Source organism: Heterodontus francisci, unplaced genomic scaffold (genome assembly GCF_036365525.1).
Source record: "Heterodontus francisci isolate sHetFra1 unplaced genomic scaffold, sHetFra1.hap1 HAP1_SCAFFOLD_967, whole genome shotgun sequence".
Taxonomy (NCBI): domain Eukaryota; kingdom Metazoa; phylum Chordata; class Chondrichthyes; order Heterodontiformes; family Heterodontidae; genus Heterodontus; species Heterodontus francisci.
Window position 1 is genome coordinate 211,554 of NW_027141036.1, and position 24,905 is coordinate 236,458.

Here is a 24,905-nt window from a genome sequence, read left to right on the forward strand (position 1 = left end):
GAGAGAGAGAGTCCAGGACCCCTGGACAGGAGAGAGTGAGAGTCCAGGACCCTGGACAGGAGTGAGAGAGAGTCCAGGACCACTGGACAAGAAAGAGAGAGAGTCCAGGACCCTGGACAGGAGCACGAGAGAGAGTCGAGGACCACTGGACAGGAGCGAGAGAGAGTCCAGGACCCCTGGACAGGAGAGTGAGCGTCCAGGACGCCTGGACAGGAGCGAGAGAGAGTCCAGGACCCCTGGACAGGAGAGAGAGAGTCCAGGACCCCTGGACAGGAGAGAGAGTGAGAGTCCGGGACCCCTGGACAGGAGCGAGAGAGTGTCCAGGACCCCTGGATAGGAGAGAGAGAGAGAGTCCTGGACCACTGTACAGCAGAGAGAGAGAGGGAGATCCCAGGTCGGGAGGAGAGAGAGAGAGTCCCCAGGAGAGCGAGAGAGAGAGTCCAGGACCCTGGACAGGAGCGAGAGAGAGTCCAGGACCCCTGGACAGGAGTGAGAGAGAGTAGGGTCCTGGACCCTGGACAGGAGAGAGAGAGAGTCCGGGACCACTGGACAGGAGTGAGAGAGAGTGATAGTCCTGGACCCTGGACAGGAGAGAGTGAGAGTCCTGGACCCTGGACAGGAGAGAGAGAGAGTCCGGGACCACTGGACGGGAGAGAGAGAGAGTCCGGGACCACTGGACGGGAGAGAGAGAGAGAGAGAGATTCCAGGACCCCTGGGCAGGAGAGAGAGAGAGAGAGTCCTGGACCCTGGACAGGAGAGAGAGAGAGTCCAGGACTACTGGACAGGAGAGAGAGAGAGTCCAGGACCCCTGGACAGGAGCGAGAGAGATTCCAGGACCACTGGACAGGAGAGAGAGAGAGTCCAGGACACTGGACAGGAGCACGAGAGAGAGTCCAGGACCACTGGACAGGAGCGAGAGAGAGTCCAGGACCCCTGGACAGGAGAGAGAGAGTCCTGGACCCCTGGACAGGAGCGAGAGAGAGTCCAGGACCCCTGGACAGGAGCGAGAGAGAGTCCAGGACCCCTGGAGAGGAGAGAGAGAGTCCAGGACCCCTGGACAGGAGCGAGAGAGAGTCCAGCACCCTGGACAGGAGAGAGAGAGTCCAGGACCCTGGACAGGAGAGAGAGAGTCCAGGACCCCTGGACAGGAGCGAGAGAGAGTGCAGGACCCTGGACAGGAGCGAGAGAGAGTCCAGGACCCCTGGATAGGAGAGAGAGAGAGAGTCCTGGACCACTGTCCAGCAGAGAGGGGGAGAGCCCAGGTCGGGAGGAGAGAGAGTGAGAGTCCCCAGGAGAGAGAGAGAGAGAGAGAGTCCAGGACCCTGGACAGGAGCGAGAGTCCAGGACCCTGGACAGGAGAGAGAGAGTCCAGTATCCCTGGACAGGAGCGAGAGAGAGTCCAGGACCCCTGGAGAGGAGAGAGAGAGTCCAGGACCCCTGGACAGGAGCGAGAGAGAGTGCAGGACCCTGGACAGGAGCGAGAGAGAGTCCAGGACCCCTGGATAGGAGAGAGAGAGAGAGTCCTGGACCACTGTCCAGCAGAGAGGGGGAGAGCCCAGGTCGGGAGGAGAGAGAGTGAGAGTCCCCAGGAGAGAGAGAGAGAGAGAGAGTCCAGGACCCTGGACAGGAGCGAGAGTCCAGGACCCTGGACAGGAGAGAGAGAGTCCAGGACCCCTTGACAGTGGAGAGAGAGAGAGTCCGGGACCCCTGGACAGGAAAGAGAGAGTCCAGGACCCCTGGACAGGAGAGAGAGAGAGTCCGGGACCCCTGGACAGGAGAGAGAGTGAGAGTCCAGGACTCCTGGACAGGAGCGAGAGAGGGTCCAGGACCCCTGGGTAGGAGAGAGAGAGAGAGTCCTGGACCACTGTACAGCAGAGAGAGAGAGGGAGAGCCCAGGTCGGGAGGAGAGAGAGAGAGAGTCCAGGACCCCTGGACAGGAGCGAGAGAGTGTCCAGGACCCCTGGATAGGAGAGAGAGAGAGAGAGTCCTGGGCCACTGTCCAGCAGAGAGGGGGAGAGCCCAGGTCGGGAGGAGAGAGAGTGAGAGTCCCCAGGAGAGAGAGAGAGAGAGTCCAGGACCCTGGACAGGAGCGAGAGAGAGAGAGTCCAGGACCCCTTGACAGGAGTGAGAGAGGGTCCAGGACCCCTGGATAGGAGAGAGAGAGAGAGAGGGAGAGCCCACTTCGGGAGGAGAGAGAGAGAGAGAGTCCCCAGGAGAGAGAGAGAGAGAGTCCAGGACCCGTGGACAGGAGCGAGAGAGGGTCCAGGCCCCCTGGATAGGAGAGAGAGAGAGAGATAGAGAGTCCTGGACCACTGTACAGCAGAGAGAGAGAGGGAGAGCCCAGGTCGGGAGGAGAGAGAGAGAGAGAGAGTCCCCAGAAGAGAGAGAGAGAGAGAGTCCTGGACCCTGGACAGGAGCGAGGGAGAGTCCAGGACCCCTGGACAGGAGAGAGAGAGAGTCCAGGACCCCTGGACAGGAGCGAGAGAGAGTCCAGGACCCTGGACAGGAGAGGGAGAGTCCAGGACCCCTGGACAGGAGCGAGAGAGAGTCCAGGACCCTGGACACGAAAGAGAGAGAGTCCAGGACCCCTGGACAGGAGAGAGAGAGTCCAGGACCCCTGGACAGGAGCGAGAGAGAGTCCAGGACCCTGGACAGGAGAGAGAGAGAGTCCAGGACCCCTGGACAGGAGAGAGAGAGTCCAGGACCCTGGACAGGAGAGAGAGAGTCCAGGACCCTGGACAGGAGAGAGAGAGAGTCCAGGACCCCTGGACAGGAAAGAGTGTGTGTCCAGGACCACTGGCCAGGAGAGAGAGAGTCCAGGACCCCTGGACAGGAGCGAGAGAGGGTCCAGGACTCCTGGACAGGAGAGAGTGAGAGTCCAGGACCACTGGGCAGGAGCAAGAGAGTCCAGGACCACTGGACAGGAGAGATTGAGAGAGTCCAGGACCCTGGACAGGAGCGAGAGAGAGTCCAGGACCTCTGGACAGGAGAGAGAGAGTCCAGGACCCTGGACAGGAGAGAGAGAGTCCAGGACCCTGGACAGGAGAGAGAGAGAGTCCAGGACCCCTGGACAGGAGAGAGTGAGAGTCCAGGACCACTGGCCAGGAGAGAGAGAGTCCAGGACCCCTGGACAGGAGCGAGAGAGGGTCCAGGACTCCTGGACAGGAGAGAGTGAGAGTCCAGGACCACTGGGCAGGAGCGAGAGAGTCCAGGACCACTGGACAGGAGAGATTGAGAGAGTCCAGGACCCTGGACAGGAGAGATTGAGAGTCCAGGACCCTGGACAGGAGCGAGAGAGAGTCCAGGACCTCTGGATAGGAGAGAGAGAGAGTCCGGGACCCCTTGACAGTGGAGAGAGAGAGAGAGTCCGGGACCCCTGGACAGTGGAGAGAGAGAGAGAGCCCGGGACCCCGGAACAGGGGAGAGAGAGAGTCCGGGACCCCTTGACAGTGGAGAGAGAGAGAGTCCGGGGCCCCTGGACAGGAGAGAGAGTGAGAGAAACAGTGAATTCAGGACCCCTGGACAGGAGAGATTGAGAGAGTCCAGGACCCTGGACAGGAACGAGAGAGAGTCCAGGACCTCTGGACAGGAGAGAGAGAGAGTCCGGGACCCCTTGACAGTGGAGAGAGAGAGAGTCCGGGACCCCTGGACAGGAGAGAGAGAGACAGTCCGGGACCCCTTGACAGTGGAGAGAGAGAGAGTCCGGGACCCCTGGATAGGAGAGAGAGGGAGAGCCCACTTCGGGAGGAGAGAGAGAGAGAGTCCCCAGGAGAGAGAGAGAGAGAGTCCAGGACCCGTGGACAGGAGCGAGAGAGGGTCCAGGACCCCTGGATAGGAGAGAGAGAGAGATAGAGAGTCCTGGACCACTGTACAGCAGAGAGAGAGAGGGAGAGCCCAGGTGGGAGGAGAGAGAGAGAGAGTCCCCAGGAGAGAGAGAGAGAGAGAGTCCTGGACCCTGGACAGGAGAGAGAGAGTCCAGGACGCCTAGACAGGAGCGAGAGAGAGTCCAGGACCCTGGACAGGAGAGAGAGAGAGTCCAGGACCCCTGGACAGGAGAGAGAGAGTCCAGGACCCTGGACAGGAGAGAGAGAGTCCAGGACCCCTGGACAGGAGCGAGAGAGAGTCCAGGACCCTGGACAGGAGAGAGAGAGTCCAGGACCCCTGGACAGGAGAGAGAGAGAGTCCAGGACCCCTGGAGAGGAGAGAGAGAGTCCAGGACCCCGGGACAGGAGAGAGAGAGAGAGAGTCTGGGACCCCGGGACAGGAGAGAGAGAGTCTCGGACCGCGGGACAGGAGAGAGAGATAGAGAGAGACAGAGTCTGGGACCCCGGGACAGGAGAGAGTCTGGGATCCCGGGACAGGAGAGACAGAGAGAGAGTCTGGGATCCCGGGACAGGCGAGAGAGAGGGAGTCTGGGATGCCGGGACAGGAGAGAGAGAGTGTCTGGGATCCCGGGACAGGAGAGAGAGAGAGAGGGTGTCTGGGATCCCGGGACAGGAGAGAGAGAGAGAGAGTCTGGGACCCCGGGACAGGAGAGAGAGAGAGTCTGGGACCCCGGGACAGGAGAGAGAGAGTCTCGGACCGCGGGACAGGAGAGAGAGATAGAGAGAGACAGAGTCTGGGACCCCGGGACAGGAGAGAGTCTGGGATCCCGGGACAGGAGAGAGAGAGAGAGAGTCTGGGATCCCGGGACAGGCGAGAGAGAGGGAGTCTGGGATGCCGGGACAGGAGAGAGAGAGTGTCTGGGATCCCGGGACAGGAGAGAGAGAGAGAGGGTGTCTGGGATCCCGGGACAGGAGAGAGAGAGAGAGAGTCTGGGATCCCGGGACAGGAGAGAGAGAGAGAGAGTCTGGGACCCCGGGACAGGAGAGAGAGAGAGTCTCGGACCGCGGGACAGGAGAGAGAGTTAGAGAGAGACAGAGTCTGGGATCCCGGGACAGGAGAGAGAGAGAGTCTGGGACCCCGGGACAGGAGAGAGTCTGGGATCCCGGGACAGGAGAGAGAGAGAGAGTCTGGGATCCCGGGACAGGAGAGAGAGAGAGAGTGTCTGGGATCCCGGGACAGGAGAGAGAGAGAGAGAGGAAGGGATCCCGGGACAGGAGAGAGAGAGAGAGTCTGGGACCCCGGGACAGGAGAGAGAGAGAGTCTCGGACCGCGGGACAGGAGAGAGAGATAGAGAGAGAGAGAGTCTGGGATCCCGGGACTGGAGAGAGAGAGAGTCTGGGACCCCGGGACAGGAGAGAGTCTGGGATCCCGGGACAGGACAGAGAGAGAGAGTCTAGGATCCCGGGACAGGAGAGAGAGAGTGTCTGGGATCCCGGGACAGGAGCGAGAGAGAGAGAGTCTGGGATCCCGGGACAGGAGAGAGAGAGAGAGTCTGGGACCCCGGGACAGGAGAGAGAGAGAGTCTCGGACCGCGGGACAGGAGAGAGAGATAGAGAGAGAGAGAGTCTGGGATCCCGGGACAGGAGAGAGAGAGAGTCTGGGACCCCGGGACAGGAGAGAGTCTGGGATCCCGGGACAGGAGAGAGAGAGAGAGTCTGGGATCCCAGGACAGGAGAGAGAGATAGAGTGTCTGGGATCCCGGGACAGGAGAGAGAGAGAGAGAGTCTGGGATCCCGGGACAGGAGAGAGAGAGAGAGTCTGGGACCCCGGGACAGGAGAGAGAGAGAGAGTCTGGGACCCCGGGACAGGAGAGAGAGAGAGTCTGGGATCCCGGGACAGGAGAGAGAGAGAGTCTGGGATCCCGGGACAGGAGAGAGAGAGAGTCTGGGACCCGGGGATAGGAGAGAAAGAGAGAGTCTGGGACCCGGGGACAGGAGAGAGAGAGAGAGTTTGGGACCCGGGGATAGGAGAGAGAGGGAGAGTCTGGAACCTCTGGACTGGATGGAGAGAGAGAGAGGGAGAATCAGGGACCTCTGGACAGGGGCGTGAGAGAGGGAAGGAGAGAGAGTCCAGGACCCCTGGACAGTGGAAAGAGAGAGTCCGGGACCCCTGGACAGTGGAAAGAGAGAGTCCGGGACCCCTGGACAGTGGATGGAGAGAGTCCGGGACCCCTGTACAGTGGAAAGAGAGAGAGTCCGGGACCCCTGGACAGTGGATGGAGAGAGTCCGGGACCCCTGTACAGTGGAAAGAGAGAGAGTCCGGGACCCCTGGACAGTGGATAGAGAGAGTCCGGGACCCCTGTACAGTGGAAAGAGAGAGAGTCCGGGACCCCTGGACAGTGGATGGAGAGAGTCCGGGACCCCTGTACAGTGGAAAGAGAGAGAGTCCGGGACCCCTGGACAGTGGATGGAGAGAGTCCGGGACCCCTGTACAGTGGAAAGAGAGAGAGTCCGGGACCCCTGGACAGTGGATGGAGAGAGTCCGGGACCCCTGTACAGTGGAAAGAGAGAGAGTCCGGGACCCCTGGACAGTGGATAGAGAGAGTCCGGGACCCCTGTACAGTGGAAAGAGAGAGAGTCCGGGACCCCTGGACAGTGGATGGAGAGAGTCCGGGACCCCTGTACAGTGGAAAGAGAGAGAGTCCGGGACCCCTGGACAGTGGATAGAGAGAGTCCGGGACCCTGGACAGTGGAAAGAGAGAGGGAGTCCAGGACCCCTGGACAGGAGTGAGAGAGAGAGTAGTCGACCCCTGGACAGGAGCAAGAGAGGATCCAGGACTCCTGGACAGGAGAGAGAGAGAGAGAGTCCAGGACCCTGGACAGGAGCGAGAGAGGGTCCAGGACCACTGGGCAGGAGAGAGAGAGAGTCCTGGACCACTGGACAGCAGAGAGAGAGAGGGAGAGCCCAGGTCGGGAGGAGAGAGAGAGAGAGAGAGAGAGAGTCCCCAGGAGAGAGGAAGAGAGAGAGAGAGTCCAGGAGCCTGGACAGGAGCGAGAGAGAGTCCAGGACCACTGGGCAGGAGAGAGAGAGAGAGAAAGTGAGTCTGGGACCCAGGGACAGGAGAGAGAGCGAGAGAGTCTGGGATCCCGGGACAGGAGAGAGAGAGAATGTGTCTGGGATCCCGGGACAGGAGAGAGAGAGAGAGAGAGAGAGTGAGTCTGGGACCCCGGGACAGGAGAGAGAGAGAGAGAGAGAAAGTGAGTCTGGGACCCCAGGACAGGAGAGAGAGAGAATGTGTCTGGGATCCCGAGACAGGAGAGAGAGAGAGAGAGAGAGAGTGAGTCTGGGACCCCGGGACAGGAGAGAGAGAGAGAGAGAGAGAGAGAGAGAGAGAGAGAAAGTGAGTCTGGGACCCCGGGACAGGAGAGAGAGAGAGTCTGGGACCCCGGGACAGGAGAGAGAGAGAGAGAGTCTGGGATCCCGGGACAGGAGAGAGAGAGAGAGAGTCTGGGATCCCGGGACAGGAGAGAGAGAGAGAGTCTGGGACCCCGGGACAGGAGAGAGAGAGAGTCCAGGACCCTGGACAGGAGCGAGAGAGGGTCCAGGGCCACTGGGCAGGAGAGAGAGAGAGTCCTGGACCACTGGACAGCAGAGAGAGAGAGGGAGAGCCCAGGTCGGGAGGAGAGAGAGAGAGAGAGAGTCCCCAGGAGAGAGGAAGAGAGAGAGAGAGTCCAGGAGCCTGGACAGGAGCGAGAGAGAGTCCAGGACCACTGGGCAGGAGAGAGAGAGAGAGAAAGTGAGTCTGGGACCCAGGGACAGGAGAGAGAGCGAGAGAGTCTGGGATCCCGGGACAGGAGAGAGAGAGAATGTGTCTGGGATCCCGGGACAGGAGAGAGAGAGAGAGAGAGAGTGAGTCTGGGACCCCGGGACAGGAGAGAGAGAGAGAGAGAGAAAGTGAGTCTGGGACCCCGGGACAGGAGAGAGAGAGAATGTGTCTGGGATCCCGGGACAGGAGAGAGAGAGAGAGAGTGAGTCTGGGACCCCGGGACAGGAGAGAGAGAGAGAGAGAGAAAGTGAGTCTGGGACCCCGGGACAGGAGAGAGAGAGAGTCTGGGATCCCGGGACAGGAGAGAGAGAGTCTGGGATCCCGGGACAGGAGAGAGAGAGAGAGTCTGGGACCCTGGGACAAGAGAGAGAGAGTCTGGGACCCCGGGACAGGAGAGAGAGAGAGAGAGAGAGAGTGAGTCTGGGACCCCGGGACAGGAGAGAGAGAGAGAGAGAGAAAGTGAGTCTGGGACCCCGGGACAGGAGAGAGAGAGAGTCTGGGACCCCGGGACAGGAGAGAGAGAGAGAGAGTCTGGGATCCCGGGACAGGAGAGAGAGAGAGAGAGTCTGGGATCCCGGGACAGGAGAGAGAGAGAGAGTCTGGGACCCCGGGACAGGAGAGAGAGAGAGTCTGGGATCCCGGGACAGGAGAGAGAGAGTCTGGGATCCCGGGACAGGAGAGAGAGAGAGAGTCTGGGACCCTGGGACAAGAGAGAGAGAGTCTGGGATCCCGGGACAGAAGAGAGAGAGAGAGAGAGAGTGAGTCTGGGACCCCGGGACAGGAGAGAGAGAGAGAGAGAGAAAGTGAGTCTGGGACCCCGGGACAGGAGAGAGAGAGAATGTGTCTGGGATCCCAGGACAGGAGAGAGAGAGAGAGAGTGAGTCTGGGACCCCGGGACAGGAGAGAGAGAGAGAGAGAAAGTGAGTCTGGGACCCCGGGACAGGAGAGAGAGAGAGTCTGGGACCCCGGGACAGGAGAGAGAGAGAGAGAGTCTGGGATCCCGGGACAGGAGAGAGAGAGAGAGAGTCTGGGATCCCGGGACAGGAGAGAGAGAGAGAGTCTGGGACCCCGGGACAGGAGAGAGAGAGAGTCTGGGATCCCGGGACAGGAGAGAGAGAGTCTGGGATCCCGGGACAGGAGAGAGAGAGAGAGTCTGGGACCCTGGGACAAGAGAGAGAGAGTCTGGGATCCCGGGACAGGAGAGAGAGTGAGAGGGAGAGTCCGGGAACTCTGGACAGGGGAGAGAGAGGGAAAGAGAGATAGTCCGGGACCCCTTGACAGTGGAGAGACTGAGTCCGGGACCCCTGGACAGTGGAAAGGGAGAGAGTCCGGGACCCCTGGATAGTGGGAAGAGAGAGAGTCCGGGACCCCTGGACAGTGGGAAGACAGAGAGAGCCCAGGACCCCTGGACAGTGGGAAGAGAGAGAGAGTCCAGGTACCCTGAACAGTGGATAGAGAGAGTCCGGGACCCCTGGACAGTGGATCGAGAAAGTCCGGGACCCCTGGACAGTGGAAAGACAGAGAGAGCCCAGGACCCCTGGACAGTGGGAAGAGAGAGAGAGTCCAGGTACCCTGGACAGTGGATAGAGAGAGTCCGGGACCCCTGGACAGTGGATCGAAAAAGAGCGGGACCCCTGGACAGTGGAAAGAGAGAGGGAAATAGAGAGAGTCCGGGACCCCATGACAGTGGAAAGAGAGAGACAGAGAGTCCGGGACCCCTGGACAGTGGAAAGAGAGAAAGTCCAGGACCCCTGGACAGTGGATAGAGAGAGTCCGGGACCCCTTGACAGTGGAAAGAGAGAGTCCAGGACTCCTCTTGTTCTCGATCCTTTCACGAGTGGTAACAGTTTCTCTCTATCTACTCTGTCCAGACCCCTCATGATTTTGAATCCCTCTATCAAATCACCTCTCAGCCTTCTCTTCTCCAAGCAAAACAGTCCTAACTTCTCCAATCTATCTTTATAACTGAAATTCCTCATCCCTGGAACCATTCTCGTGAACCTTTTCTGAACTCTCTCCAATGCCCTCACGTCTTTCCTAAAGTGTGGCACCCTGAACTGGATGCAGTACTCCAGCTGAGGCCGAACCAGTGTCTGATACAAGTTCAACATAATCTCCTTGCTCTTGTACTCTATGTCCCTATTAATAAAACCCAGGATACTGTATGCTTTATTAACTGCTCTCTCAACCTATCCTGCCACCTTCAATGACTTACACACATTTACACCCAGGTCCCTCTGCTCCCTTTTAGAATTGTACCCTTTATTCGATATTGTCTCTCCATGTTCTTCCTACCAAAATGAATCACTTCACATTTCTCTGCATTGAACTTCATCTGCCACCTGTCTGCCCATTCCACCAACTTGTCTATGTCCTTTTGAAGTTCTACACTAGCCTCTTCACAGTTCACAATGCTTCCAAGTTTTGTATCATCTGCAGACTTTGAAATAGTGCCCTGTACGCCAAGGTCTAGGTCATTAATATATATCAGGAAAAGCAAGGGTTCCAACAGTGACCCCTGGGGAACAACACTGACCCCTGGGGAACTCCACGACAAACCTTCCTCCAGCTAGAAAAATATCTATTAACCACAACTCTTTCTTTCCTGTCACTCAACCAATTCTGTATCCATGTTGCTACCATCCCTTTTATTCCATGAGTTGTAACTTTGCTCAAGTCTGTTGTGTGGCATTGTGTCAAATGCCTTTTGAAAATCCATGTACACCACCTCAACAGCATTGCTCTCATCAACCCTCTCTGTTACCTCCTCAAAAAACTTTGATCAAAGTGGGCGGCACAGTGGCGCAGTGGTTAGTACCGCAGCCTCACAGCTCCAGCGACCCGGGTTCAATTCTGGGTACTGCCTGTGTGGAGTTTGCAAGTTCTCCCTGTGTCTGCGTGGGTTTCCTCCGGGTGCTCCGGTTTCCTCCCACAAGCCAAAAAGACTTGCAGGTTGGTAGGTAAATTGGCCATTATAAATTGCCCCTAGTAAAGGTAGGTGGTAGGAAAATATAGGGACAGGTGGGGATGTGGTAGGAATATGGAATTAGTGTAGGATTAGTATAAATGGGTGGTTGATGGTCGGCACAGACTCGGTGGGCCGAAGGGCCTGTTTCAGTGCTGTATCTCTAAACTAAACCCCTTAGCCTTCCAAACTCCAGGGAATATAACCCTAGTTTGTGAAATCTCACCTTGTAATTTAACCCTTGGAGTCCAGGTAACATTCTGGTAAATCGACACTGCACTCCCTCCAGGGCCAATAAAACCTTCCTAAGGTGTGGTGCCCAGAACTGCTGTCAGTAACTCCAGGTGTGGTTGGACCAGGGTTTTATATAGCTGAAGCATGCCTTCTACTCCATGGATTCTATTCCTCTCGATATAAATGCCAGCATTCCATTAGCCTTTTTGATTATTTTCTATACTTGTTCATGATATTTTAATGATCTGTGAACCTGGACCTCCAAGTCTCTTTGGACCTCCAGTGTTTCTAACCTTTCACCATTTAGATCGTATTCTGTTCTATTCCTTTTTAGGTCCAAAGTGGATGACCTCACGTTTGTCTACATTGAAATTAATTTGCTACAGTTTTGCCCATTCACTTAATCTACCAATATCTCTGCGATTTTATTCTTCAGTCTACACTGTTTACAATGCTGCCTATCGTTATGTCATCAGTAAACTTGGATATGTAGCTTAAAGGGATCAAAGGATATGGGGTGAAAGCGGGAACAAAAACAAGAAATGCTGGAATCACTCGGCAGGTCTGGCAGCATCTGTGGAAAGAGAAGCAGAGTTAACGTTTCGGGTCAGTGACCTTTCTTCGAAGGAACTCTGCTTCTCTTTCCACAGATGCTGCCAGACCTGCTGAGTGATTCCAGCATTTCTTGTTTTTGTTTCAGATTTCCAGCATCCGCAGTATTTTGCTTTTATTGGGGTGAAAGCGGGAACAGGTTACTGAGTTGGATGATCATAATGAATGGCGGAGCAGGCTCAAAGGGCCGAATGGCCTACTCCTGCTCCTATTTTATATGTTTCTATTCCAACATCTAAATCATTAATACGTACCATGAATAGTTGAGGCCCCAACACAGGTCCTTGTAGGATACCGTTTGTCACATCCTGACAACTAGAGTACAACTGCCCATTATCCCTACTCTCTGATGAAGGGTCACTGACCTGAAACGTTAACTCTGCTCCTCTCTCCACAGATGTTGCCAGACCTGCTGAGTATTTCCAGCATTTCTTGTTTTTATTTTATCCCTACTCTCTGTCTCCTGTCACTCAGCCAATTTCCTAACCAGGTCAATAATTTGCCTTCAATTCCATGAGCTTCAACTTTAGTTAACGGTCTCTTCTGATGGACTTAATCAAATACCTTCTGGAAATCCGTATAAATAACATCCTTAGACATTCCCCTGTCCACTACTCTAGTCATCTCTTAGAGTCATTTATGGCACAGAATGAAGGCATTCAGCCCATCAAGTCCATGCCAGCTCTCCACTGAGTAATGCAGTCAGTCCCACTCCCCGGCTCGATCCCTGAAGCCCTGCAAGTCTATTTCTCTCAGGTGGCCATCCAACTTCCTCTTGAAGTCATTGATCGTCTCCGCTCCCACCACCCTGTGGGCAGCGGCTTCCAGAGATCCAAGTCAAATCCAAGTCATATATAGCAAAAAAGCAGTGGTCCCAGCACTGATCCTTAGGGAACACCACTGTCTACCATCCTCCAGTCTGAAAATCAACCATTTACCACAACTCACTGTTTTCTGTCCTTAAGCCAATTTTTATCCAATTGGACACTGACCCTCCTATTCCATGAGCATCAATTTTGTTAATCAGCCTTTTATATGGTACTTTATCAAATGCTTTCTTAAAATCCATGTAGACAACATCCACCACATTCCCTTCATCAACCTTCTCTGTTCATCAAAAAATTCAATTTGATTAGTCAAGCAAGATCTGCCTTTTTACAAATCCGTGCTAGCTCTCCCTAATTAACTCAAACCTCTCCAAGTGTCTGTTGGTTTTTTCCCGATTATTGTTTCTAAAACCTTACCCACCACTGATGTTAAACTAACTGGCCTGCAGTTGCTCAGACTGTCCTTACACCCTTTCTTTAATAAGGGTGTCACATTTGCCACTCTCCAGTCCTCTAGCACCTCCCCCATATCCAGGGAAGATTGGAAGATTATAACAAGCCCTGCCACTATCTCCATCCGCACTTCCTTTAGCAACCTGGGATACAAGCCATCTGGACCAGGTGACTTAGCTACCATTAGCATAGTCAGCCTTTCCAGTACCTCCTCCCTCTCAATTTTCACCCTATCCATTGTCTCTACTCTCTCTGCTTCTACTGATATTTTGTCAGATTCCTCTTCCTTAATGAACACTGATACAAAGTACTCACTAATTATTGAAGCCTTGCCCTGTGCCTCTCAGCATATATTCCCCTCTTTGTCCCTAACAGGCCCCACTCCTCTTCTTACTCCCCGCTTAATATTTACATGCCTGTAGAAGATCTTTAAGTTCCCTTTTATGTTGCTTGCCATTCTATTCTCATATTCTCTCTCTGCCAGTCTTATTTTCCTCTTCACCACCCCTCTCAACTTATTGTATTTGGCCAACCAGAAAATGTCCCATTTATGTCTACTCTTTTGCTAGCTAGCCAATCTTCTATCCATGCCAATATGTTAACCCCTACACCATGAGCTTTTATTTTCCACAATAATCTTTGATGTGGCACCTTATCAAATGCTTTCTGGAAATCTAAGTACAGTACATCGACTGGTTCCCCTTAACTCACAGCACATGTAACTTTTTCAAAGAACTCCAATAAATTGATTAAACATGATTTCCATTACACACAACCATATTGACTCTGCCTGATTACCTTGAGTTTTTCTAAGTGCCCTGCTATAACATCTTTAATAATAGCTTCCAATATTTTCCCTAAGACAGATGCTAAGCTAACTGGTCTGTAGCTTCCTGCTTTCTGTCTCCCTCCCTTTTTGAATAAAGGAGTTACATTCGTTATTTTCCAATCTAATGGAACCTTCCCCGAATCTAGGGAATTTTGGAAAATTAAAACTAACACATCAACTATCTCACTAGCCACTTCTTTTAACATCCTAGGATGAAGTCCATCAGGACCCGGGGATTGTCAGCCCGCAGTTCCAACAATCTGTTCACCACTTCCCTGGTGATTGTAATTTTCTTCAGTTCCTCCCTCCCTTCCATTTCCTGACACAGCTAATACTGGAATGTTACTTATATCGTCAATAGTGAAGACCGATGCAAAATATCTGTTCAATTCATCTGCCATCTCCTTATCTTCCATTATTAATTCCCCAGACTCACTTTCTATAGGACCAATGCTTAGTTTGTTAACTTTTCTTTTTTAAATATCTATAGAAACTCTTACTATCTGTCTTTATATTTCCCACCAGATTTTTCTCGTATTCTACTTTTTGGCTCCTTATCAGTCTTTTACTCATTCTTTGCTTTTTTAAAATATTCTTTCCAATCTTCTGACCTGCCTCCCATCTTTGCACAATTATATGCTTTTTCTTTAAGTTTGAAACTGTCTTTAACTGTTTTAGTTAATCACCGATGGCGGGTCCCACCCTTGGAATTTTTCTTTCTTGTTGGAATGTATCTATTCCGTGTATTCTGAAATATCCCCTTAAATGTCTGCCACTGCATCTCTATTGATCTGTCCCTTAACCTACTTTGCCAGTTCACTTTAGCTAGCTCTGCTTTCATGCCGTCATAATTGCCCTTATTTAAGTTTAAAATACTAGTCTTAGACCCACTCTTCTCTCCCTCAAAGTGAATGTAAAATTCAATCATATTATGATCACTGCTGCCGAGGGGTGCCTTCACTATGAGGTCATTAATTAATCCTATCTCATTGCACAATACCAGGTCTAGCATAGCCTGTTCTCTGGTTGGCTCCAGAACATGCTGTTCTAAGAAACTATCCCAAAAACATTCTATGAACTCCTCATCTCGGCTACCTTTGCCCATCTGATTTTTCCACTCTATATGTGGATTAAAATCCCCCATGATTATCGCCGTACCTTTCTGACAAGCTCACATTATTTCTTCCTTTATACCCCATCCTACAGTGTGGTTAATGTTAGGTGGCCTGTACACCACTCCCACAAGTGACTTCTTGCCTTTATCATTTATCATCTCGACCCAAACCGCTTCGACATCCTGGTTTCCTGAACTTGGGCCATTCATCTCTATTGTGCTAATACCATCATTAATTAATAGAGTCACCCCTCCACATTTTCCTAGCTTCCTGTCCTTCCTAAATATCATATACCCTTCAATATTCAGGTCCCAATCTATGTCGTACTGCAGCCATGTCTCTGTAATGGTTATCAGATTGTACTTATTTATTTCTATTTGCGCTCTCAGTTCATTGGTTTTGTTTCAAATGCTACGTGCATTCAGATACAGAGCCTTTAGTTTTGTCCTTTTATTATTTTTGTAACCTGTAGCCTTGTCTGCTGATTTATTCTTAGATTTGTACTCTCTATCCCTTCCTGTCATGGTCTGTTTATCATTTCCCATATTAATACCATTCTCTCTTGCCTTATCTCTACTCTTTGATTTACCATATCTTCCCAAATTTGATCCCTTGCCCCCACTATTTAGTTTAAAACCCTCACTACTTCCCTAATTATGCAGATTGCTAGAACACTAGCCCCAGCACGGTTCAGGTGAAGTGGTCTTGGGTAGGTGGAGAGGGGTATGGGGAAAGGAGAATCCATCGTGCTGTGTTTGATTGTAACTCTCCACCCACGCCGCAGGACGGGAGTGGGACTCTGCGACGGAGTGGCTCCTTCGGTAAAATCCGCGATGTTCTGAAACGCAGCAGTGAGATGCTGGTCAAGAAATTGCAAGGAAATGGACCCCCCGAGCCAAAAAATCCCAGGTATGGCCTCAGAAGAGAGGGGGTTCCCATAGCTGAATGATATGCGGGGTGTTGGGGCTCCCACTCACTGGGCATTTCCCCTCAATAGGGGAAATTGAGGAGAGCTGCTACTCAATGGGGGTTTACACTCACTCAGTGAGATGGAGGGGGCTGCCACTCGCTGGGGGAATTCTTCTCAATGTGGCAGATGAGGAGGGCTGCCACTCGTTTCCGGGAATTCCCATTAATGGGGAAGATGGTCGGGGGGGGGGGGTGGTGCCTTCTGCATGCTGGGGATGCGCGTTACTCTCTGAGGGTGCGCGTTACTCTCTGAGGATGCACATTACTCTCTGAGGGTGCGCATTACTCTGAGGGTGAGCGTTACTTTCTGAGGATGCACGTTACTCTCTGAGGGTGCGCGTTACTCTCTGAGGGTGCACGTTACTCTCTGAGGGTGAGCGTTACTTTCTGAGGATGCACGCTACTCTCTGAGGGTGCGCGTTACTTTCTGAGGATGCACGTTACTCTGTGAGGGTGAGGGAAAATCCCAAGGCTTTTTATACATATATAAAGAGCAAGAGGGTAACCAGGGAAAGGGTTGGCCCACTCAAGGACAGTGGAGGGAATCTATGTGTGGAGCCAGAGGAAATGGGCGAGGTACTAAATGAGTACTTTGCATCAGTATTCACCAAAGAGAAGGATTTGGTGGATGATGAGTCTAGGGAAGGGAGTGTAGATAGTCTGGGTCATGTCGATATCAAAAAGGTGGTGGTGTTGGGTGTCTTGCAAAGCATTAAGGTAGATAAGTCCCCAAGGCCTGATGGGATCTACTCCAGAATACTGAGGGAGGCAAGGGAGGAAATTGCTGGGGCCTTGACAGAAATCTTTGTATCCTCATTGGCTACAAGTGAGGTCCCAGAAGACTGGAGAATAGCCAATGTTGTTCCTTTGTTTAAGGAAGGTAGCAAGGATAATCCAGGAAATTATAGGCCGGTGAGCTTTACATCAGTGGTAGGGAAATTATTAGAGAGGATTCTTCGGGACAGGATTTACTCCCATTTGGAAACAAACAAACTTATTAGCGAGAGACAGCACGGTTTTGTGAAGGGGAGGTCGTGTCTCACTAATTTGATTGAGTTTTTTGAGGAAGTGACGAAGATGATTGATGAAGGAAGGGCAGTGGATGTTATCTATGTGGACTTCAGTAAAGCCTTTGACAAGGTCCCTCATGGCAGACTGGTACAAAAGGTGAAGTCACATGGGATCAGAGGTGAGCTGGCAAGATGGATACAGAACTGGCTCAGTCATAGAAGACAGAGGATAGCAGTGGAAGGGTGCTTTTCTGAATGGAGGGATGTGACTAGTGGTGTTCCGCAGCGATCAGTGCTGGGACCTTTGCTGTTTGTAGTATATATAAATGATTTGGAGGAAAATGTAGCTGGTCTGATTAGTAAGTTTGCGGACCACACAAAGGTTGGTGGAGTTGCGGACAGTGATGAGGATTGTCAGAGGATACAGCAGGATATAGATTGGTTGGAGACTTGGGCGGAGAACTGGCAGATGGTGTTTAATCCGGACAAATGTGAGGTAATGCATTTTGGAAGGTCTAATGCAGGTGGGAAGTATACAGTAAATGGCAGAACCCTTAGGAGTATTGACAGGCAGAGAGATCTGGGCGTACAGGTCCACAGGTCACTGAAAGTGGCAACGCAGGTGGATAAGGTAGTCAAGAAGGCATACGGCATGCTTGCCTTCATCGGTCGGGGCATGAAGTATAAAAATTGGCAAGTCATGTTGCAGCTGTACAGAACTTCAGTTCGGCCACACTTAGAATATTGCGTGCAATTCTGGTCGCCACACTACCAGAAGGACGTGGAGGCTTTGGAGAGGGTACAGAAGAGGTTTACCAGGATGTTGCCTGGTCTGGAGGGCATTAGCTATGAGGAGAGGTTGGATAAACTCAGATTGTTTTCACTGGAACGACGGAGGTGGAGGGGCGACATGATAGAGGTTTACAAAGTTATGAGCGGCATGGACAGAGTGGATAGTCAGAAGCTTTTTCCCAGGGTGGAAGAGTCAGTTACGAGGGGACATAGGTTTAATGTGAGAGGGGCAAAGTTTAGAGGGGATGTGCGAGGCAAGTTCTTTACACAGAGGGTGGTGAGTGCCTGGAACTTGCTGCCGGGGGAGGTGGTGGAAGCAGGTACGATAGCGACGTTTAAGAGGCATCTTGACTAATACATGAATAGGATGGGAATAGAGGGATACGGACCCCGGAAGTGCAGAAGGTTTTAGTTTAGGCAGGCATCAAGATCGGTGCAGGCTTGGAGGGCCGAATGGCCTGTTCCTGTGCTGTACTGTTCTTTGTTCTTTGTTACTCTCTGAGGGTGAGTGTTACTCTCTGAGGGTGAACGATACTCTCTGAGGATTCGTGTGACTCTGAGAGTGAGCGTTACTCTCTGAGGATGCACGTTTCCCTCTGAGGGCGGGCGTTTCTCTCAGTCTGAAGTTAAGCATTTCTCTCTGAGGATGATGATTACTGTCTCTCTTTCAGTATGAAGCGGGCAGCCTCGCTGAATTACCTCAATCAAACCAGCGATGAATCGTTCCAGGTATGATCCAGTGAACACACTGACCTGCGCAGGAGTGAACCCGTGTCAGGGAGACACGCTGACCTGCGCAGTACTGAACACGGGCCAGGGAGACACACTGTCCTGCACAGGAATGAATGCAAGTCAGCCAGACACACTGACCTGCGCAGGACTGAATGCAAGTCAGGGAGACATACTGACCTGCACAGGACTGAACGCAGGTGAGGGGGACACACTGACCTGCGCAGGACTGAACGTGGGTCTGGGAGACACACTGACCTGAGCAGGACTGAACGTGGGTCTGGGAGACACACTGACCTGTGCAGGACTGAACGCAGGTGAGGGGGACACACTGACCTGCGCAGGACTGAACGTGGGTCTGGGAGACACACTGACCTGAGCAGGACTGAACGTGGGTCTGGGAGACACACTGACCTGTGCAGGACTGAACGCAGGTGAGGGGGACACACTGACCTGCGCAGGACTGAACGTGGGTCTGGGAGACACACTGACCTGAGCAGGACTGAACGTGGGTCTGGGAGACACACTGACCTGTGCAGGACTGAACATGCGTTGGAGACACACTGACCTGCGCAGGACTGAACAAGGGACATCGGGACACACTGACCAACACAGGACTGAATTCGAGTCAGGGGATACACTGACCTGTGCAGGACTGAACACGAGCCAGGGAGACACACTGTCCTGCACAGGAATGAATGCAAGTCAGCCAGACACACTGACCTGCGCAGGACTGAATGCAAGTCAGGGAGACATACTGACCTGCACAGGACTGAACGCAGGTGAGGGGGACACACTGACCTGAGCAGGACTGAACGCAGGTGAGGGGGACACACTGACCTGCGCAGGACTGAACGTGGGTCTGGGAGACACACTGACCTGTGCAGGACTGAACGCAGGTGAGGGGGACACACTGACCTGAGCAGGACTGAACGCAGGTGAGGGGGACACACTGACCTGAGCAGGACTGAACGTGGGTCTGGGAGACACACTGACCTGTGCAGGACTGAACATGCGTTGGGGACACACTGACCTGCGCAGGACTGAACAAGGGACATCGGGACACACTGACCAATAAGGGACTGAATGCGAGTCAGGGGATACACTGACCTGTGCAGGACTGAACGCGGAACAGGGGGACACACTAACCAACGCAGGACTGAACGTGGGTCAGGGGGACACACTGACCTGCACAGGACTGAATGCGAGTCAGGGGATACACTGACCTGTGCAGGACTGAACGCGGAACAGGGGGACACACTAACCAACGCAGGACTGAACGTGGGTCAGGGGGACACACTGACCTGCACAGGACTGAACGCGGATCAGGAGGTCACACTGACCTGCACAGGACTGAACGCGGATCAGGAGGTCACACTGACCTGTGTAGGACTGAACGCGGATCAGGAGGTCACACTGACCTGTGCACGACTGAACGCGAGTAAGGGGACACACTGACCTGTGCAGGACTGAACGCGGATCAGGATGTCACACTGACCTGTGTAGGACTGAACGCGAGTAAGGGGACACACTGACCTGTGTAGGACTGAACGCGAGTAAGGGGACACACTGACCTGTGCAGGACTGAACGCGAGTAAGAGGACACACTGACCTGTGCAGGACTGAACGCGGATCAGGAGCTCACACTGACCTGTGCAGGACTGAACACGAGTAAGGGGACACACTGACCTGCACAGGACTGAACGCGAGTAAGGGGACACACTGACCTGCGCAGGACTGAACGCGGATCAGGAGGTCACACTGACCTGTGCAGGACTGAACGCGAGTAAGGGGACACACTGACCTGTGTAGGACTGAACGCGAGTAAGGGGACACACTGACCTGTGTAGGACAGAACGCGGATCAGGAGGTCACACTGACCTGCACAGGACTGAACGCGAATCAGGAGGTCACACTGACCTGTGCACGACTGAACGCGGATCAGGAGGTCACACTGACCTGTGTAGGACTGAACGCGAGTAAGGGGACACACTGACCTGCGCAGGACTGAACGCGGATCAGGAGGTCACACTGACCTGTGTAGGACTGAACGCGGATCAGGAGGTCACACTGACCTGTGTAGGACTGAACGCGGATCAGGAGGTCACACTGACCTGTGCACGACTGAACGCGGATCAGGAGGACACACTGACCTGCGCAGGACTGAACACGGATCGGGAGGTCACACTGACCTGTGCACGACTGAACGCGGATCAGGAGGACACACTGACCTGTGTAGGACTTAACGCGGATCAGGAGGTCACACTGACCTGTGTAGGACTGAACGCGGATCAGGAGGACACACTGACCTGTGTAGGACTGAACGCGAGTAAGGGGACACACTGACCTGCGCAGGACTGAACGCGGATCAGGAGGTCACACTGACCTGTGTAGGACTGAACGCGGATCAGGAGGTCACACTGACCTGTGCACGACTGAACGCGGATCAGGAGGTCACACTGACTTGTGTAGGACTGAACGCGGATCGGGAGGTCACACTGACCTGTGTAGGACTGAATGCGAGTAAGGGGACACACTGACCTGTGTAAGACTGAACGCGGATCAGGAGGTCACACTGACCTGTGTAGGACAACGCGGATCAGGAGGTCACACTGACCTGTGCAGGACTGAACGCGGATCAGGAGGACACACTGACCTGTGCACGACTGAACGCGAGTAAGGGGACACACTGACCTGTGCAGGACTGAACGCGGATCAGGAGGTCACACTGACCTGTGCAGGACTGAACGCGGAACAGGAGGTCACACTGACCTGTGCACGACTGAACGCGGATCAGGAGGTCACACTGACCTGTGTAGGACTGAACGCGAGTAAGGGGACACACTGACCTGTGTGGGACTGAACGCGGATCAGGAGGACACACTGACCTGTGTAGGACTGAACGCGCGTAAGGGGACACACTGACCTGTGTAGGACTGAACGCGGATCAGGAGGTCACACTGACCTGTGTAGGACTGAACGCGAGTAAGGGGACACACTGACCTATGTAGGACTGAACGCGGATCAGGAGGTCACACTGACCTGTGTAGGACTGAACGCGAGTAAGGGGACACACTGACCTGCACAGGACTGAACGCGGATCAGGAGGACACACTGACCTGTGTAGGACTGAACGCGAGTAAGGGGACACACTGACCTGCGCAGGACTGAACGCGGATCAGGAGGTCACACTGACCTGCGCAGGACTGAACGCGGATCAGGGGGACACACTGACCTGTGTAGGACTGAACGCGATTAAGGGGACACACTGACCTGTGTAGGACTGAACGCGGATCAGGAGGTCACACTGACCTATGTAGGACTGAACGCGCGTAAGGGGACACACTGACCTGTGTAGGACTGAACGCGGATCAGGAGGTCACACTGACCTGTGTAGGACTGAACGCGAGTAAGGGGACACACTGACCTGCACAGGACTGAACGCGGATCAGGAGGACACACTGACCTGTGTAGGACTGAACGCGAGTAAGGGGACACACTGACCTGTGTAGGACTGAACGCGGATCAGGAGGTAACACTGACCTGTGCAGGACTGAACGCGGATCAGGAGGACACACTGACCTGTGTAGGACTGAACGCGAGTAAGGGGACACACTGACCTGTGCAGGACTGAACGCGGATCAGGAGGTCACACTGACCTGTGCAGGACTGAACGCGGATCAGGAGGACACACTGACCTGTGTAGGACTGAACGCGAGTAAGGGGACACACTGACCTGTGCAGGACTGAACGCGGATCAGGAGGTCACACTGACCTGTGTAGGACTGAACGCGAGTAAGGGAACACACTGACCTGTGCAGGACTGAACGCGAGTAAGGGGACACACTGACCTGTGTAGGACTGAACGCGGATCAGGAGGTCACACTGACCCGCGCAGGACTGAACGCGGATCAGGAGGTCACACTGACCTGTGTAGGACTGAACGCGGATCAGGAGGTCACACTGACCTGTGCAGGACTGAACGCGGATCAGGAGGACACACTGACCTGTGTAGGACTGAACGCGGATCAGGAGGTCACACTGACCTGTGCAGGACTGAACGCGGATCAGGAGGACACACTGACCTGTGTAGGACTGAACGCGAGTAAGGGGACACACTGACCTGTGCAGGACTGAACGCGGATCAGGAGGTCACACTGACCTGTGCAGGACTGAACGCGGATCAGGAGGACACACTGACCTGTGTAGGACTGAACGCGAGTAAGGGGACACACTGACCTGTGCAGGACTGAACGCGGATAAGCAGGTCACACTGACCTGTGTAGGACTGAACGCGGATCAGGAGGTCACACTGACCCGCGCAGGACTGAACGCGGATCAGGAGGTCACACTGACCTGTGTAGGACTGAACGCGGATCAGGAGGTAACACTGACCTGTGCAGGACTGAACGCGGATCAGGAGGACACACTGACCTGTGTAGGACTGAACGCGAGTAAGGGGACACACTGACCTGTGCAGGACTGAACGCGGATCAGGAGGTCACACTGACCTGTGCAGGACTGAACGCGGATCAGGAGGACACACTGACCTGTGTAGGACTGAACGCGAGTAAGGGGACACACTGACCTGTGCAGGACTGAACGCGGATCAGGAGGTCACACTGACCTGTGTAGGACTGAACGCGAGTAAGGGAACACACTGACCTGTGCAGGACTGAACGCGAGTAAGGGGACACACTGACCTGTGTAGGACTGAACGCGGATCAGGAGGTCACACTGACCCGCGCAGGACTGAACGCGGATCAGGAGGTCACACTGACCTGTGTAGGACTGAACGCGGATCAGGAGGTCACACTGACCTGTGCAGGACTGAACGCGGATCAGGAGGACACACTGACCTGTGTAGGACTGAACGCGAGTAAGGGGACACACTGACCTGTGCAGGACTGAACGCGGATCAGGAGGTCACACTGACCTGTGCAGGACTGAACGCGGATCAGGAGGACACACTGACCTGTGTAGGACTGAACGCGAGTAAGGGGACACACTGACCTGTGCAGGACTGAACGCGGATCAGGAGGTCACACTGACCTGTGTAGGACTGAACGCGAGTAAGGGAACACACTGACCTGTGCAGGACTGAACGCGAGTAAGGGGACACACTGACCTGTGTAGGACTGAACGCGGATCAGGAGGTCACACTGACCCGCGCAGGACTGAACGCGGATCAGGAGGTCACACTGACCTGTGTAGGACTGAACGCGGATCAGGAGGTCACACTGACCTGTGCAGGACTGAACGCGGATCAGGAGGACACACTGACCTGTGTAGGACTGAACGCGGATCAGGAGGTCACACTGACCTGTGCAGGACTGAACGCGGATCAGGAGGACACACTGACCTGTGTAGGACTGAACGCGAGTAAGGGGACACACTGACCTGTGCAGGACTGAACGCGGATAAGCAGGTCACACTGACCTGTGTAGGACTGAACGCGGATCAGAAGGACACACTGACCTGTGCACGACTGAACGCGAGTAAGGGGACACACTGACCTGTGCAGGACTGAACGCGAGTTAGGGGGACACACTTGCATGCACTCTCACCCTCTCTTAAGCACACACACTCATGCACACCCTCACTCTCTACCATTCATTAACACTGAAAGTTATGCACACACATACACAGTCTCACATAATCGCACACTCACATTCACACCCTCTTCCGGATGCAATCAGCCTCCTGGTATGTGGATCTGTGAACTGAATGTTTGTCCTGCTTTTCCTCTAGGGATCTCGGAGTAACTTGGTGGAGTCGAGAGGTCTGAGTGCCAGTAATGTGGATCTTTCTCACCGTTCATCTACCCTGGAGCAGAACTAAACATTTCAGGGAGTCAGGACCACCTGATCCTGACAGCAAGGGGCCTGGAGTCTGCACATGCTGCATTGCTGCTGCCTGCGAGTGCCAATACACGTGGAACTTAACAGTGTACAGTTCGTACCTGACCATGTATATATTCCAGAGTGGTGTCTGTCAGGGCCCCATCTCCCGGGTACTATCCCCTTTCAGCAGTCTTAACCCCCCTCACTCCCAGTACTTTCAGCAGTCTGTACCCTCCCCTCACTCCCTGTACTTTCAGCAGTCTGTACCCCCCCTCACTCCCAGTACTTTCAGCAGTCTGTACCCTCCCCTCACTCCCTGTACTTACAGCAGTCTGTACCCCCCTCACTCCCAGTACTTTCAGCAGTCTGTACCCCACCTCACTCCCAGTACTTTCAGCAGTCTGTACCCTCCCCTCACTCCCTGTACTTTCAGCAGTCTGTACCCTCCCCTCACTCCCTGTACTTACAGCAGTCTGTACCCCCCTCACTCCCTGTACTTTCAGCAGTCTGTACCCTCTCTCTCTCCCTGTACTTTCAGCAGTCTGTACCCTCCTCACTTCCTGTACTTACAGCAGTCTGTACCCCCCTCACTCCCAGTACTTTCAGCAGTCTGTACCCCACCTCACTCCAGTACTTTCAGCAGTCTGTACCCTCCCTCACTCCCTGTACTTTCAGCAGTCTGTACCCTCCCCTCACTCCCTGTACTTACAGCAGTCTGTACCCCCCTCACTCCCTGTACTTTCAGCAGTCTGTACCCTCTCTCTCTCCCTGTACTTTCAGCAGTCTGTACCCTCCTCACTTCCTGTACTTTCAGCAGTCTGTACCCTCCCCTCACACCCTGTACTTTCAGCAGTCTGTACCCTCCCCTCACTCCC

At 53.9% G+C, this 24,905-nt stretch overlaps 1 protein-coding gene across 1 annotated transcript in view; it reads left to right on the forward strand.

Moving 5' to 3' along the window:
- LOC137361878 (kinesin light chain 2-like) overlaps nt 1–24,653 on the forward strand; it is a 233,833-nt gene extending 209,180 nt beyond the window's left edge. Inside the window, exons 11-13 of the mRNA XM_068026480.1 lie at nt 15,472–15,596; nt 18,130–18,187; nt 23,939–24,653. Coding sequence (XP_067882581.1) covers nt 15,472–15,596; nt 18,130–18,187; nt 23,939–24,028 — 273 coding nt within the window. The 3' untranslated portion in view covers nt 24,029–24,653. The remainder of the gene's footprint in view (nt 1–15,471; nt 15,597–18,129; nt 18,188–23,938) is intronic.
- The last annotated feature ends 252 nt before the right edge of the window (nt 24,654–24,905 follow it).